The sequence below is a fragment of the Oncorhynchus gorbuscha genome, linkage group LG07 (assembly GCF_021184085.1).
Source record: "Oncorhynchus gorbuscha isolate QuinsamMale2020 ecotype Even-year linkage group LG07, OgorEven_v1.0, whole genome shotgun sequence".
Taxonomy (NCBI): domain Eukaryota; kingdom Metazoa; phylum Chordata; class Actinopteri; order Salmoniformes; family Salmonidae; genus Oncorhynchus; species Oncorhynchus gorbuscha.
Window position 1 is genome coordinate 29,664,380 of NC_060179.1, and position 17,402 is coordinate 29,681,781.

At 43.9% G+C, this 17,402-nt stretch overlaps 1 protein-coding gene across 4 annotated transcripts in view; it reads left to right on the forward strand.

Annotated features, from left to right (window-relative positions):
- The window catches only part of LOC124039764 (arf-GAP with SH3 domain, ANK repeat and PH domain-containing protein 1-like), a 69,506-nt gene that overhangs the window by 30,770 nt on the left and 21,334 nt on the right, over positions 1 to 17,402 (forward strand). For 3 of the 4 annotated variants that reach the window (XM_046356106.1, XM_046356109.1, XM_046356108.1), the window contains exons 7-16: positions 3,769 to 3,818; positions 5,911 to 6,040; positions 8,308 to 8,393; positions 10,819 to 10,894; positions 11,059 to 11,145; positions 12,436 to 12,444; positions 12,955 to 13,055; positions 13,189 to 13,258; positions 14,450 to 14,537; positions 14,875 to 14,923. In XM_046356106.1, coding sequence (XP_046212062.1) covers positions 3,769 to 3,818; positions 5,911 to 6,040; positions 8,308 to 8,393; positions 10,819 to 10,894; positions 11,059 to 11,145; positions 12,436 to 12,444; positions 12,955 to 13,055; positions 13,189 to 13,258; positions 14,450 to 14,537; positions 14,875 to 14,923 — 746 coding nt within the window. The remainder of the gene's footprint in view (positions 1 to 3,768; positions 3,819 to 5,910; positions 6,041 to 8,307; positions 8,394 to 10,818; positions 10,895 to 11,058; positions 11,146 to 12,435; positions 12,445 to 12,954; positions 13,056 to 13,188; positions 13,259 to 14,449; positions 14,538 to 14,874; positions 14,924 to 17,402) is intronic. The other variant, XM_046356107.1, reaches the window with a different exon arrangement.

The following is a 17,402-nucleotide window of genomic DNA, read 5'->3' on the forward strand; positions in this document are numbered from 1 at the left end:
GTCGATGAGGCAGAGGGCCGAGTGTTGTTATGGTTCTGCACGGTCAGGTGGCTTGCAACAACGACAAGAAACTGCCATGTGGCGTGGCTCATTTTAGCTGTTTTTATTTTGTTATTGATACCATGTCTTGTTTTATGGGGTTTTGACTCTTGTCATGTCTATGCTAATTTGTAAGCTAGCTAACCACCAACTGTAACAATGAATTTGAGACACAACAGGTGGTCATTGTGCAAATGTGTTTGTTTTCAATGAAGATTTGGAGAGGAATTATAGTTTACATGTTGTCAACAGTCCTTTGAGTCTAAATCAACCCTGTCTGTTTTGCTTCACATTACAAATAAATACATTCCATTGCATGAGCCACATCAGTTAAGATCATTTGAAGGAACATTTGACATTACGATGGAAATGAGTGTATCACAATACCAGGTAGCCATTGCGAGTGTACCCAGGAGTTTGCCAGTCAAACTGCCAGGGAAAGAGGTTTGTTTGCTCGTCTGCTTCAACGCCTTGCTTCTTTCAGCAAGGAGCCACAAAGCTTTATCACGTTGTTAAGAGTCCATGTTAATGCCCGGCCGTCCCGTTTTCAGTCAGCTGTTCGTTCCACACACACACACACACACACACACACACACACACACACACACACACACACACACACACACACACACACACACACACACACACACACACACACACACACACACACACACACACACACACACACACACACACACACACACACACACACAAAGACGCTTGTGACAGTTGTTTTATTTCCATGACTGTCTTCATCCGTAACCGTTAGTGCTGAGTGATTAACTGACATGTCTTTTTTTTAACCAACTAATTGGCCGATGTCGGTTCAATTGTTTAAAAAAAAAATCTATTTAGTTTGTTTTCTTTCTGTGAGCTCAATGCGTTCGTTGCACATTGAGTTGTAGTTTTCAACAGGCCACTGTTTTATATAATTATTACGTTTTCTGCTCCAATCGAACTACAATTACCATAATCCATTGCGTGGCTAAACTTGTCCGGTCTGTGTTTCTTTTACACCTTGCTACGTAAGAGATGGAAGAATGCGCAATCAAGAGGGGATATATATAGAGAGCAGTTTCTTTACGAGGTATCTGTACCTGAAAAGACATGATCTAAGTGATTGATAGTTGGTATTCAGAAGTCATAAAAGTATGCCTTATTTACTTTGAAGAACTACTAAAATAGTGATTTTTGTCAGACAGCATATTCAGCAGCTCTACAGAGATGAGATGATTTGGAACGAAATGGTCATCACATAAAACAAATGTTGTATACACAACAACTTAAATATATTTTATTCAAGTAAAGTCATGTGAATAACTGGTTAATGAGTTATAAGCAGTCGTAGGCAGTTACTACCATCATGGGGCTTTTATTCATTGTTTTATTCTGTCTCGTGACCGAGTTCAACCCACATAATGAATTGCCAGAATAGCCAGTAAAGTTATATGGGCAACTGAAATGTCGGACTGTTTTGCGGCAGTCTGACTGTGAACATCTGTATGAAAACAAAATGAAGGGAGTCATAGATATTATTATTTTTTAAATGGGTGGAGGAGATGAATCATAAACCCAAATTGAGAGCCTTTTGTTTGAGTCGGGGTGAATTTGTGTGTGAGAGATATATTATGTATAACCTACCTAAAACAAGAGATCGCTATCTGCACATGCAGTGGTGGAAAAAGTACCCAATTTTCATACTTGAGTAAAAGTATAGTTACCCTAATAGAAAGTTACTAAAGTAAAAGTGAAAGTGACCCAGTAAAATACTACTTGAGTAAAAGTCTAAAAGTATTTGGTTCTAAATATATTTAAGTATAAAAGTAAATGTAATTACTAAAATACACGTATCAGAAGTAAAAGTATAAATAATTTCAAATTCCTTATATTAAGAAGCAAAGCAGACGGCACCATTTACTTGTTTTTAAAATGTAGCCAGGGGTACAATCAACATCATTTACAAATGATGTGTTTAGTGGGTCTGCCAGATCAGAGGCAGTAGGGACGACCACGTGTTCTCCTGATAAGTGCGTGAATTGGACCATTTTCCTGTCCTGCTAAGCATTCACCATGTAATGATTACTTTTGGGTGTCAGGGAAAATGTATGGAGTAAAAAGTAGATTATTTTCTTTAGGAATGTAGTGGAGTAAAAGTACAAAATATAAATAGTAAAGTAAAGTACAGATACCCGAAAAAACGACTTAAGTAGTACTTCACAGTATTTCTACTTAAGTACTTTACACCACTGTGCGCAGGTAAGGTCAGGGATATTGTCCCTGCGTATTGAAACAGGTAAGGTCAGGGATATTGCCTCTGCGTATTGAAACAGGTAAGGTCAGGGATATTGCCTCTGCGTATTGAAACAGGTAAGGTCAGGGATATTGCCCATGCGTATTGAAACAGGTAAGATCAGGGGTATTGTCCCTGCGTATTGAAACAGGTAAGATCAGGGATATTGCCCCTGCGTATTGAAACAGGTAAGGTCAGGGATATTGCCTCTGCGTATTGAAACAGGTAAGGTCAGGGATATTGCCCATGCGTATTGAAACAGGTAAGATCAGGGGTATTGTCCCTGCGTATTGAAACAGGTAAGATCAGGGATATTGCCCCTGCGTATTGAAACAGGTAAGATCAGGGGTATTGTCCCTGCGTATTGAAACAGGTAAGATCAGGGATATTGCCCCTGCGTATTGAAACAGGTAAGATCAGGGATATTGCCCTTGCGTATTGAAACAGGTAAGATCAGGGATATTGCCCCTGCGTATTGAAACAGGCAAGGTCAGGGATATTGCCTCTGCATATTGAAACAGGTCACGATGGTGGTGAAATGGAAGAGGAAAGACTATGTAACTATTGTGACCTTGAAGAAATAGAGACTGAAACTCATTTTATCCTCTACCACCATATACGCCTGCTCTTATTCCAGAAAGCCCACCAGATATACCCTGACATTATGTAGCTGAGTGATGAGGAAAACCTTTTTTTCCCCATTGTATATTTACGTTTGCAGAATATTTAGATAAAGCCTGGAATAAAAGAAAAAGGGCTACCTATAATTAAATTATGACAAATATTTAGCTTCTATGTGGTAAATGGTACGTGTGTATATAGATTGGGTACAGGCTTGTCTCCCACATTAATCTTCTCTTTGTGCCAGACTTGATTCAAATTCCTTGTGTTTCAGTTTTCTGTATTTATTTATATGTATGTATGTACAGTATGTATGTATATTTTTTGTACTGCTCTAGGGATATAATTATTGTTATTTACTATTATGTGTTTATTTTGTTATTTATGTTTTTTTTTCACTCTTTATGCAATGCGTGTTGCAGAGAACACCGAAAGAAGAATTATCACAGTGAATTATTGTAATGTTTGTTGTGGTCATTTAATCCCATAAGGGATGGGTTACCAACTGGCGATTTGACACAAAAATCTAATTTCATTTATTCATTCATGCATAGTGAATGTAATGTTTACACATTTTTTTATCGAAAACGAAATGTCTTTTTTTTTCATAGTCGAACCAAAACCTTACTGACCTCTAAAAGCATGAATCACTCAGCTCTAATAACCGTTGGTTACATGGTTATACGGTAATTGTGCCAGCCCTATGTGGGGCTGTGTTGGAGAGAGAGAATTCTCAAGAGTCAACACTGGACTGTGGGATTCCAGATTGACCTGTTTACTGCTGATTACTGATACTTTGTTCTCCCCCTCTCTTTCAGGATATCAAGAAGCCCTTTGACAAAGCCTGGAAGGATTATGAAGCTAAATTGTAAGTGTGTTCATAAATGTGGGCCTGTACATAGCTGTGTTGAGACACTTGAGGTTTGCCTTTCGGAAAGTATTCAGACCCCTTGACTTTAGGTTAAAGCCCTATTGTACAATCTACACACAATATCCCATAATGACATTGCAAAAACAGGTTGGTATACATTTTTGCTACGGTAATTTATAAATAAAAAAACTTTTATTTACATAAGAATTCATACCCTTTACTCAGTACTTTGTTGAAGCACCTTTGGCAGTGATTGCAGTCTCGAGTCTTCTTGGGTATGATGCTACAAGCTTGGCACATCTGTATTTGGGGAGTTGCTCCCATTCTTCCCTGCAGATCCTCTCAAGCTCTGTCCGGTTGGATGGGGAGCATTGCTGCACAGCTATTTTCAGGTGTCTCCACAGAGATGTTCGATCGGGTTCAAGTCTGGGCTTTGGCTGGGCTACTCAAGGACATTCAGAGACCTGTCCTGAAGCAATTCCTGCTTGTCTTGGCTGTGTGCTTAGGGTCGTTGTCCTGTTGGAAGGTGAACCTTCACCCCAGTCTGGGGTCCTGAGCGCTCTGGAGCAGGTTTTCATCAAGGATCTCTCTATACTTTGCTCCGTTCATCTTTGCCTCGATCCTGACTAGTCTCCCAGTCCCTGCCGCTGAAAAACATCCCCACAGCATGATGCTGCCACCACCATGCTTCACCGTAGGGATGGTGCCCGATTTCCTCCAGGCGTGACGCTTGGCATTCAGGCCAAAGAGTTCAATCTTGGTTTCATCAGACCAGCGAATCTTGTTTCTCATGGTCGGTGAGTCCTTTAGGTTCCCTTTGGCAAAATCCAAGCTGGCTGTCATGTGCCTTTTACTGAGGAGTGGCTTCCACTCTACCATAAAGACCTGATTGGTAGAGTGCTGCAGAGATGGTTGTCCTTCTAGAAGGTTCTCCCATCTCCACAGAGGAAGTCTAGAGCTCTGTCAGAGTGACTATCGGGTTCTTGGTCACCTCCCTGACCAAGGCCCTTCTCCCCCAATTGTTAAGTTTGACTGGGCGACCAGCTCTAGGAAGAGTCTTGGTGGTTCTTAACTTCTTCCATTTAAGAATGATGGAGGCCACTGTGTTCTTGGGGACCTTCAATGCTGCTGACATTTTTTGGTACCCTTCCCCGGTTCTGTGCCTTGACACAATCCTGTCTCAGAGCTCCACGGACAATTCCTTCGACCTCATGGCTTTGTTTTTGCTCTGACATGCACTGTCATCTGTGTGACCTTCTATAGACAGGTGTGTGTCTTTCCAAATCATGTCCAATCAATTGAATTTACCACTAGTGGACTCCAATCAAGTTGTAGAAACAACTAAAGGATGGTTAATGGAAACAGGATGCACCTGATCTCTATTTGAGTCCCATCTCAAAGGGTATGAATACATGTAAATAAGGAATTTCTATTTTTAATAATTTATACATTTGCAAACATTTCAAAAAAACCTTCTTTGTCATGATTGGCTATTGTGTGTAGATTGTTGAGGATTTGTATTTATTTAATACATTTAGAATAAGGCTGTAACGTAACAACATGTGGAAAAAGTCAAGTGTATGAACACTTTCCAAAGGCACTGTATATGGTGATGTGTGCTTGTGTGAGACATACAGTTGTTTTTGGTGTCTTTAAAATGTCAGATCTGATGTACTGTATATTACAACAATCATTTAAGTGGAATGTTCCGCCCTGTGAAAGCTCTCTTTCATGCTGAGAATTCCATCTGATTTAAATGTGAGGTCATGGATTTATTAAACACTGTCTTTCTCTCTTCCTGCCTGCCCTCTTTTTCTTCCTTCCTTCCTTCTTGCCTGTCTGCCTGTCTTGTCTGGTTTCACTAACTAACTGTCTGTCTGTCTGTCTGTCTGTCTGTCTGTCTGTCTGTCTGTCTGTCTGTCTGTCTGTCTGTCTGTCTGTCTGTCTGTCTGTCTGTCTGTCTGTCTGTCTGTCTGTCTGTCTGTCTGTCTGTCTGTCTGTCTGTCTGTCTGTCTCTGTCTGTCTGTCTGTCTATCTGTCTGTCTGTCTGTCTGCCTGTCTGCCTGTCTGCCTGTCTGTCTGATTTCAGTACAAAGATCGAGAAGGAAAAGAGGGAGCATGCCAAGCAGCACGGGATGATTCGTACAGAGATAACAGGAGCTGAGATTGCTGAGGAGATGGAGAAGGAACGCCGTCTCTTCCAACTCCAGATGTGTGAGGTTAGAAGCGGGCACTGGGCACAGACTAGAGGGCACTGACGGGGCCCTGCCACCCCAGGCCAGACCTAAGAGGACGACATAAAATCGGCATCCGTGCCAACCTCTGTTGTCTACGTGATTATGCTATAACCTAGTTACACATATCCCCAAACTGACACGAAAAACAGTATCATATTGTATTTCTATGCTCCAATCCTCCTATAGAAAAGGCAGAGCAAAATAACAAACTGTTCGAGCGATGCGCTCAGCTGTGCCAACGAGCTGCCTCCCGGCGGATGTAAACGCCTACTCCTCTCTCCCTCTTTATCTGCAGATTATTTCTTCACTTGGCATAACGGTACTGACAATTTCCATATTAACTTAGTGCCTCACTGTGGGATTCTAATTGGAGCAGTCATGGAGGAGCTCAACCCATCCACCTCTATTTCTGTGTACAGCGGTCGTGAGGTGGTTTGTCCCTCTTTTAGGGTGATCTCATTCACTGTGTTGTTATTGTGGATTGTTTGATATTGCTTCTAGTGTAGTGCTAGAGGGGCCCAGAGTTTATAACTAGGGCCCCAAGTTTTTCCTGCTCAAGTCATATTGACAGGAAAGACTCCCGACCCTATAAGCGTGACTGAAGTAAAATGTATGCATGCGTGATTAAAACGCTTTGGTTAAGAGCGTCTGCTAAATGGCCTATATTATTATTATTATTATATATTGATAACATTGCTAGCATTGTGTGGCACCCTATTCCCTACATAGTGCACAACTTTGGACCAGGGCCCATAGGGCACTATATAAGGTATAGGGTGCCATTTGTTACACCAAATCCATCTTCCATTCCACTTTGCACTGCTACCGCTGCTAGTATGGGAGGGACCAGGTGACGCTCAGCACAGCAGGCTATGTTCTCCATCTGATCTGAGACCAGACATTGCTACGGCAGCGTCCCTCGCCTCCCATTCACACAAAGCCCCATAACACACAGGCACCAACAGGCATTCACAACACACGCTAAACCCACCCCACAGCGCAGACACCACAAACAAAAAGTGAATAATCTCTGAGTCGCACACACTCAGACAGACAAAAGCAATATGTGTGTGACTGTGTGTTTGGTTTCAGGGGAGCACGCACATGAGCACACACATACACACACAGAGGATCACATGGTAAGAAATGCAGCACAGAAGCTTTGGGGGACAGGAGTTGCCTTAGAAGGGCATTCTGGAATAGATTAAATGTCCTCTGTGTGCGAAGATGAAAATGGTGCTTAGCAGTGATTCTTCACAAGCTGTTCTAGATTGGTACGCCATGGGATAAACTCAGATTAAGATGATGTTTTATTCATTTGTTCATCGGACATGAATTTGTCAGAGGAATTTGCTAATTTGGAGGCCGTGGTGGTTCCTGAAAAATAAAGGAAAAACACAATTCTAGTTATCAATTTCAAACACAATTTACAATTTACTCATGATATTTTACAGATGTAAGATCTTAATTTGATCACGCTTTTGTTGCTGGCCATTTTCATGCACACTAGGAAATGCAAACTTGTAGTGTATTCGAGGTTTAAAAAGGCCTCTAAAATTTGTGATTTCCACTTTAAAATGTCAGACTTGATTTTCCCTAACGAAGAACCTATCAACCCCTACAAAAAATGTCTAGGAATTATAATCCACATAATAATTCACATTTCCTGTTGCTGCAGGATTATTTTCAAATGGGCTCAAATTAAGATCCTACATCTGTATATTGCCGTCCTTTTCAGTGACGTTTAGATGTTTAGCCGTTTTCTTCGGCTCCCACGGACTCAATGCTGTGTTGGCATCATGGATCAGAGGCTCATAACCTCCATTGTATGGGCATTCTGATAGGATTATTAAAAGTGTTCAGAAGACATATTTTACACAAACAAACATTTTGTTTTATGGTGGTTTAATGCAGGACCGGACAATTTTTCCAGCAGAGGGTTGGTATGGTTGGGTGCAGACTTTTGTTCCGGCCTAGCAGTAACATGACGATTTACTGGTTCGTAAATGATAGCCTTCAAATAAATGATAGATTTCAAATAAGACCTTGATAGGTAAAGTCACGTGTTTCTGCTTTGCTCGAACAAAAGCCTTGCCCCCTCTCAGCCTTTAGTGATTGTCCACCCCTGGTTTAATGTATCACCACTACGTATAAGCATGGCAATACTCCGAATTGCATTTCCAAAATCATGTAACAGAGCGTTCTATTTGATGTCAGTTTTCACAGGCCACCACTTGTTTTCTCTACAGTACCTGATCAAAGTCAACGAGATCAAGACCAAGAAGGGGGTGGACCTTCTCCAGAACCTCATCAAGTATTACCACGCACAATGCAAGTAAGTAAACAGTGCCGCATTATCTCCCTCGTTTGCCACAGTGTAAGAGTCCCCCAAACACGCGTGGATCATGTCTACTGAGATGTGTCTGGTTGGTGGCGAACACGTCATTTCGAAGGGAATTATGTCACTGTATACTCTCAAGACTAGCAGTGCATTCAGAAAGTATTCAGACCCCTTGACTTTTTTCAAATTTTGTTACGTCACAGCCTTATTCTAAAATGGATTAAATGTTTTTTTTTCACCCTCATCAATCTACACACAATACCCCATAATTACAAAGCAAAAACAGTTTTTTAGAAATGTTTGCAAATGTAAAACAATAAAACACTGAAATATTACATTTACATAAGTATTCAGACCTTTTACTCAGTACTTTATTGAAGAACCTTTGGCAGTGATAACAGCCTCGAGTCTTCTTGGGTATAACGCTACAAGCTTGGCACACCTGTATTTGGGGAGTTTCTTCCATTCCTCTCTGCAGATCCTCTCAAGGTCTATCAGGTTGGATGGGGAGCGTTGCCGCACAGCTCTTTTCAGGTCTCTTCAGAGATGTTCGATCGGGTTCAAGTCTGGGCTGTGGCTGGGCCACTCAAGGACATTCAGAGACCTTTTCCGAAGCCACTCCTGCGTTGTCTTGGCTGTGTGCTTAGGGTCGTTGTCTTATTGGAAGGTGAACCTTCTCCCCAGTCTGAGGTCCAGATAATCTTGTTTCTCATGGTCTGAGAGTCTGTAGGTGCCTTTTAGCAAACTCCAAGCGGGCTGTCATGTGCATTTTACTGAGGAGTGGCTTCCGTCTGGCCACTCTACCATAAAGGCCTGATTGGTGGAGCGCTGCAGAGATGGTTGCCCTTCGGGAAGGTTCTCCCATCGCCACAGAGGAACTCTGAAGCTCTGTCAGAGTGACCATCAAGTTCTTGGTCACCTCCCCGACCAAGGCCTTTCTCCCCCGATTGCTCAGTTTAGCCGGGTGGCCAGCTCTAGGAAGAGTCTTGGGGGTTCCAAACTTCTTCCATTTAAGAATGATGGAGGCCACTGTGTCCTTGAAGACCTTCAATGCTGCAGAAATGTTTTGGTACCCTTCCCCAGATCTGTGCCTTGACATAATCTTGTCTACGGACAATTCCTTCGACCTCATGGCTTGGTTTTTGCTCTGACATGCACTGTCAACTGTCGGACCTTATATAGACAAGTGTGTGCCTTTCCAAATAATGTCCAATCAATTGAATTTACCACTAGTGGATTCCAATCAAGTAGAAACGTCTCAAGGATGATCAATGGAAACAGGATGCACCTGAGCTCAATTTTGAGTCTCATAGCACAGGGTCTGAATACAGGTAAATAAGGTGTTTCTGTTTTTTAATTTAAAAATACATTTGTAAACATTTCTAAAAACATTTTTTTTTCTCGTTATGGGGTATTTAATCCATTTTAGAATAAGCCTGTAACGTAGCAAAATGTGGAAAAAAGTCAAGGGGTTTGAATACTTTCCAAAGGCATTGCATATTATTCTCTCTGTGATTGCTCTTTGCTTTCTCTCTCTTTCCCTCTTTCTTTCTTTTTCTCTCCCTCTCTTTTCATCTCTCTCCCTCTCAATCCCCCTCCATCCCGCTCTCTTGAATGGGGTGATGCATGATTTACCGGTCTTGGGTAGGGAGTAATATTTAGCTCTCATAAATATGCATGACCCTTCATGACAATGCGACGTGACAGCCGTGGGGGTTTGTGGGTAAATAATGGGTGCCCCCTGTGCCAGGGACTGAGCCCAACGCTGTGTCACCGACAAGCCTGACAGCCTCAATGCTGCGAGGTGGTTGTGTCATAACATTGGGGAAACAAAACAATGCAGTTTTCTGGTTGTCTACTCAACCCAAAACTATGACTATCACAGTGTAGAGACATGCCTTAGAGCGATGGGAAAAGAACCTTTCAGTAGAAAACTGAGTTCCAGTAGGATGAGTGGGCCGAGGGAGGTGATGTATCCCTGGAGGGTAGGGGAGAGAGGGGGGGTGGAGAGAGAGAGAGAGGGGGGATAGAAGGGTTGTTAGTGGAGACGAGCGGATACTGCATTCAGGTAGATGCCACTGGCACTGGCAGATCCATAATGGATGACAGGAGGTGCTTAGCATTCCACTCTGGACACAGCCAGAGAGAGACAGGAGAGAGAGAGATCTCTATGCCAAAAGCCAGAGGAGTCAAGCAGTGCTATACATTATACATATCCAACTGCATCAGTCTCATTCTCAGTCACCCCTCTATTCATTTTGACCTTTCTAATGGCCGTATAAGTCTTGGACACTTGACATTTGGAAATTATGTGAAAGATGCTACGCTCCACCAAATGACTGCCCTTCGTCTCACTTTCGTTGGAATTAAAGTGAAAACCTCAGTGGAATTCTAATATCCGCCCTGTAATCTCTTGCAGCTTCTTCCAAGATGGCTTGAAGACGGCGGATAAGCTGAAGCAGTACATTGAGAAGCTGGCTGCTGACCTCTACAATGTAAATACCCACCCACAGGCTTCTCTCCATCTGATTACTGCTACTCTGCAGCCTGACATGTTATCTAGACTGATTCAGTGAGTGAGTGATTGAGTGATTGATTGAGTGTGTGTGTGTGTGTTCGTTTGTTTTGTCTTATCTCACCCGGTGTATGTCCTTCTCAGATAAAGCAGACCCAGGACGAGGAGAAGAAACAGCTGACGGCTCTCAGAGACTTGATCAAGTCATCCCTTCAGCTGGACCAGAAGGAGGTAGGCAGAACCTGAACATTCTAGTCCTAACTGGGCCAAGTGGGCCCAAGCCAGAGTTGACAAATAGGGAAAATAGTGGAAACTCCCTCCAGCCATGTGTGCAGCAAAATCAATGTTTGGTGGAAAATCAGACCGCAGCAGTAGACTCCTCAGTCCTCCCCCCTAACCTTTCACCCTTAGAGGGTGTAGCTACTAGCTAGTCTCCTGTAGTGCAGAGTGAGTACCCAGTGCTGTACCATGTTGGTAGCCAGTGTTTAGTAGGCCTTGGCTGGTAACCAGTGTTGTGCCTCACTGGCTGCTTAGTGGAGAGCAACTTACTGTCTTAAAAGTCCAGTAGAGTCAAAAATGGGATTTTCCTGTGTTTTATATATATTTCCACATTATGAGCTCGGAATAATACTTTGAAATTGTGAAAATTATGATAATGCCCTTTTAGTGTGAGAGCTGTTTGAAAAGACTGCCTGTTTTAATGGGATGGAGTTTTGGCCTGCCTGGTGACATCACAGTAAATGAGTTAATAGTCCAATAAGAAAGAGTGGTTCAAACCTCTCTGCCAATAACGGCTAGTTTTAGTTTTCCACTCACCACTCAGACCACTCCCAGACAGTCCGAGCAAAATTCTTGATTAAGAAATTGCTGTTTGCTAAGAAGCTATTTTAGTTTATTTTTTGACTATTTTAATTGAAAACAATCACAGTTAGGTACTTAACTGTTACCCCAAAAGGTTTGATATTGAGATTTTTTCAAACGAGGCTTTATTAGCCCTTTAACTAACCTACCCTAACCTCATTCTAAGCACTCACAGGTCACAACTGCCAAACACATCAATTAGGTTTATCACTCAGTCTCACACTCAATGCTAGCTGCTCGCTGTGTTTTGCATGTTGCTACTGTATAATAGTGAGCAGAGCCTAAGTGAGAGGGACTGGCCCGCCGTGTCCACACAGCTACAACTATCTGTCTGTGTCCCAAAATGGCACCCTATTCCTTACATAGAGCACTCATTTTGACCAGAGCCCAGAGCCCCATGGGTGAAAGTGGTGCACTATATAGGGAACAGGGTGCCATTTGGGACGGAGCCGACGATCCACATTGAACATCCTCTGGTTTATAACGCCCAGACACAAATGTTGTCACTCACGCACTCACTCACTCATCATACCGTACTACACTAACAACTACACTCAATGAGGGCAGGCGCTCTCTCACTCACAACTACACCTCGGCGGCTTCTTTCACACTCTCTCTCTCTCTCTATTCCCCTCTACTCGCTGCTCGTCTGGACTCAAGTCTAGAAGAGTAAGTGCTAGCATGCTTCTGACAGATTTTGAAGAGCATGCCCTCCACTGTGTCTCTCCATTAGAAACCTGCTGTGTTTTTCATCTGATAGTGTGTTGGAACATGTGTGCCTCCCATGTGGCTCCCTATTCTCTATGTAGTGCCCTTCTTTTGACCGGAAAAAGTGGAAAAGTAGAGCACTAAATGGAGAGTTGGGCGCCATTTGGGACGCACCCCATGATCCTTTGAACATCAAATGTGACCCAAGAAATAATAACGGCCATGTGGGTCAGACACACACACACACACACACACACACACACACACACACACACACACACACACACACACACACACACACACACACACACACACACACACACACACACACACACACACACACACACACACACACACACACACACACACACACAACCCTGGCCTGCACTCTCTGTAAGAGGCATATTTGGTTGGTTATGTGTGATGAGTTGCTGTGTTTTCTGTGTCTAAACACTGTGTGTGTTACTGCAGGACTCCCAGAGTAAGCAGGGTGGCTATAGTATGCACCAGCTGCAGGGCAACAAAGAGTTTGGCTGTGAGAAGAAAGGCTACTTGATGAAGAAGAGTGATGGGTAGGTCACACACACACACACACACACACACACACACACACACACACACACACACACAACAGCAATGAACATACACAGACATGAAGAGCCCTTTTCGGGTCCTACGTTGTGACTTGGTGTTGTCTTCATGCAGGCTGAGAAAGGTGTGGCAGAGGAGGAAGTGTTCAGTGAAGGGTGGCATGCTCACCATCGCTCATGCTACGGTGAGTGGCAAAACACACACACACACGCACAACTTGAGCACCCTTACACACTCCTGTCGAGGCTAGATCAAAGGCAACATCCAGTATGAAGGAAGCTGTGTAGGCCACTATCAATCTAGCAGTTGGCAGAGAGGAATCGACATGGGTGGGTTGCCAAGGCAACCCCTTAGCCCCCTCCCTCTCCTGTTGCTGTGGTGACTCATCACTGAGTGTGGTGCTGGCTCTACTCTTCTCGGGGTCTGTGGATACTGTGTTGCTCGATAGACAGACACACATGCACACAAGGATGTGTGAGAGAGCACACACACACACACACACACACAATCTAGCTGGCCCCTGTTTTTATTATTGCAGCTCTACATTGCGGTGAACTCCCCCGAATGTCACTAATCGATTCCTCATTTCCACCCATACTTCCACCATCCTTTCAAGGAAACGCGCAAATGTACTTGTCCCCTGTTCTTTGTCTGACGGCTTGTTGCCGCTCCTTCTCCATGTTTATTACCCATCAGCCCCTGTGCCAGCCTGGCAAGCCTCACCACAGGGCTCATCACAGTCCGTTGACGTTTTGTTAACACCCCCCCCCCCACCATCCCCACTGCCCACATGCCCGGGCACAGTCACAATGCAGTGCCCAGTCTACACACGTGCCAGCTGATCACACTGCTGTTATCATAATATTACAGTGGGTATCGTAACTGAAGCCAAGCTAAAGTGGCGATGCCTGGATCACAGACACAGTACTGAGGGAATACCTGGGATTCTCCCTAGGCTAGCTGCATACACTGTTAAGTCTAGTGGTCAGGCTGTGTCTCAAATCGCATGGGGCTCTACAAGGTGTCGAAACGGATTTCTTTATTCAGTCGAGACAAAAGGACTTTACCCACAATGGCTAACATCAGCAGATGAGTTGACCTATTCCTTTACCAACTTGTCATTTTCCAGACGCTCTGATCCAGAGCAGTGAGTGCAAACATTTTTATGTTTGTTTGTACTGGTCCCCCATGGGAATCGATCCCACAACTATGGCGTTGCAAGTGCCGTGCTCTGCCAACTGAGCCACACGGGACCATTCAGAGTCAGATAGGCTTGTAGCGTTAATTTCATAGCACCAATACTGGGTGATGGACAGATTCCTTTTCAGAATTTCTGTCAAATAGCTAAGTCGTCTGTCTCTGTGTGTTCGTGCAGTCCAACAGGCAGCCTGTGAAACTCAACCTGCTCACCTGCCAGGTCAAGCCCTGTGCTGAGGACAGGAAGTGCTTCGACCTCATTTCCCGTAAGTACCTCTTCCTGTAACCCCACAACAACACTGTAGTTACCATGGGCGTGAGGTGGGCTGTGAGAAATGGGGCCTTATATTACCCTCTGTAGGAATTCAGAAACAGGAAGCGTCGAACAGACAGTTTTGTGCCACGGGTCGCCAGTAAGCTCTTTCACACGCTCCATTTTCCTGGCGTCCTGTTTGAATGGTGCCATGACCACGCCTGAAACACGCTGTGCTTGTGAATTACTCCGCCGTGCATCTCCACAGGGCTATGTCACGTCACATGATTACACAGTGTCTGCTGGGTCCGAGAGATCACGTTCCCGTCTCATCTTCCCTCTGCCAACAGATAACCGGACCTATCACTTCCAGGCTGAGGATGAACAGGAGTTTGTCATGTAAGTGTACCGTGACAGCCCCCCCCCCCACCCACATTGTAAACATCCACCTCCTATTAGTATCCAACTCCAAAGGCAGGTACATAGTAAGATAAGACTGTGATGGAATTTGGGGTTACGGTTATTTGTCAGCCACGTGACTCGGTCACTGTTATAATCTCATTAATAGCAAAAACGCACTTTTTCACCTCGTCTCCGCACCTGACTGCACGTGCTGCTACTGGGGGGTATTGCCTAGGCAACCGAAGACGTGTTTGCTATGGGGGGGTGTTATACAATTACCGTGCCGGCTCTAAAGTAATGCATGCTGAAGCGATGAACCTTGCACTGCTAATGTGTGAGTGTGAAAGACGAGATCGGTGAGGTTTAACAAAGAAAGACACCGTTTTCTTTACCGGAAAAGGTTTCGAGGTTTTGTCTAGTGGCCATGCTCCATTTTCTCCCTGAGAGAGAGAGGACTGCTAAGTGCTGGCAGCGGTAAGGGTATCTTCATGTATCTGTGGGATCTGTGGTTGTTATTCAGGTCACTGTAACCCAGGGATGGGCAACTGGCGTCGGCACGCTGATACATTTCCAGAGATTTATTTATTTTTTGTTATAATTGTAGAACACACAAGGTGCAATTTCGAAAATTTGGTTGTGCATCAGCAGTTTTTCGATTGTTATGTCAGTCACTGACATTCGCTCAATTAGCACGTCAGCAAAAAAAATGTTTTTAAATTAGCGACCTGCTATCTAAACTTGTAGAATTACCGACCGCGGGCCCCCATTGATTTTGTTAGTCACTCTCACTCAGATATCATATTACAAACTGCAAACATTTCTCTCCACCCTATGTCAAAATGTGTAGAATTGTAGGAATTAAGCAGTAAAACTGCCAATTTGTCTCTCTGCCCCATGGCTAAATTAGTTCATTTGCTTGAAATTAGTTATACAATTGCTAAATCTTCTCTCTGCCCCATGGCAAAATGTCTAGATTTGCAGCAAACTTGCTTTAAAACTGCAACATGTTCTCTGCGCCCTATGGCAAAATGTGTAGAAATGCAGGAAATTAACTCAAACTCTTTTTCTCTCCGCTGTCAAAGGGTATGCCGCTAAATGCAAAAATGAAACTTAAGAACCGTAAGCGTAGGAATAGTGCACATAGAACAGATCTACCGCTTCTTAGACTTGCTTTTAATGAGAATGCCAGATCTATAACTCACATGTTTATGTGAGACGATTATAGGAAGAACCTAAAATAGTTCATGGTAGAACCCTTCATAGAGTGTTCTAGGTAGAACCATTTACAGGGGGTTATTTGAAGAACTCTACATACAGGGTTTTTAGATAGAACCCTCTGCACCAAAAAGGATACAAACCTGTATGGGTGTGAGAACCTGTATGAGAACCCTGTATGGGGACAAACTGAAGAACCCTGTATGGTTCTACTCAACACCTTTTTTTCTAAGTGTACTTTTCACCAGGGGTCATAGGGTTCTGGTCAAAAGTAGTGCACTTCATAGGGAATAGGGTGCCATTTTGGGACATAACCACAACTCAGCTGCAATTCCAAATGTCAGTAAGTTCATTAAGTATCTGTAACTAGGGAACACACACACACACTCATGCACACACCCGCACACACACACACACAAATGCTGACTCCACACTCTCAGCTCTATGCTGTCACGCACTTCCCGCTGAGGCAAACCATACAGTGATGAAGTCGCTTCATGCGAGTGTTTGGATTAAAACACTTATCACTTGACCATATCTCAGCATTACGTAATCACATGCTCGCCCACCCATGTCTTGTGCATCGCAAGTAAACACGTTCACCCTTAAAGACACAAGAACACCCACATCTCTGCATAACGTTGTCTAATTTCTTGTTATTTTTCTCTCGTTCACCCACACACACCTGTGCTGTGTCCTCTGCTGTGTCCTATCCTGTGTCATGTGCTGTGTCCTGTATTGTGACCTCTGCTGTGTCCTGTGTCCTCTGCTGTGTCCTGTCCTGTGTCATGTACTATGTCCTGTGTCCTCTGCTGTGTCCTGTCCTGTGTCATGTACTATGTCCTGTCCTGTGTTATGTGCTGTGTCCTGTACTATGTCCTGTGTCCTGGACTGTGTCCTCTGCTGAGTCCTGTTCTGTGTCCTGTGCTGTGTCATGTGCTGTGTCCTGTAGATGGGTGACGGGGACAGCAGGACTGACGTCAGCCCCATTAAGCCTGACTCTTGATGCATTGTCCAAATGGCACCTTATTCCTTATGTAGTGCACTACTTTTGACCAGGGTCCATATAGGGAATATGGTGCCATTTGGGACACAGTCTAGTCTAACTACCAGTCTAATGGCAGAGTGAGTTGTGATGTACTGTTCTGTGCTGAACAACAGCAGCCGCCGACTCGTGTTTGATTGGCAGTTACTTCCTGCCAATTTCTGTGTGTGTGCGTGGCGATTGTTCAGATGTGTTGTTTTGAATGTCATGAGAGGG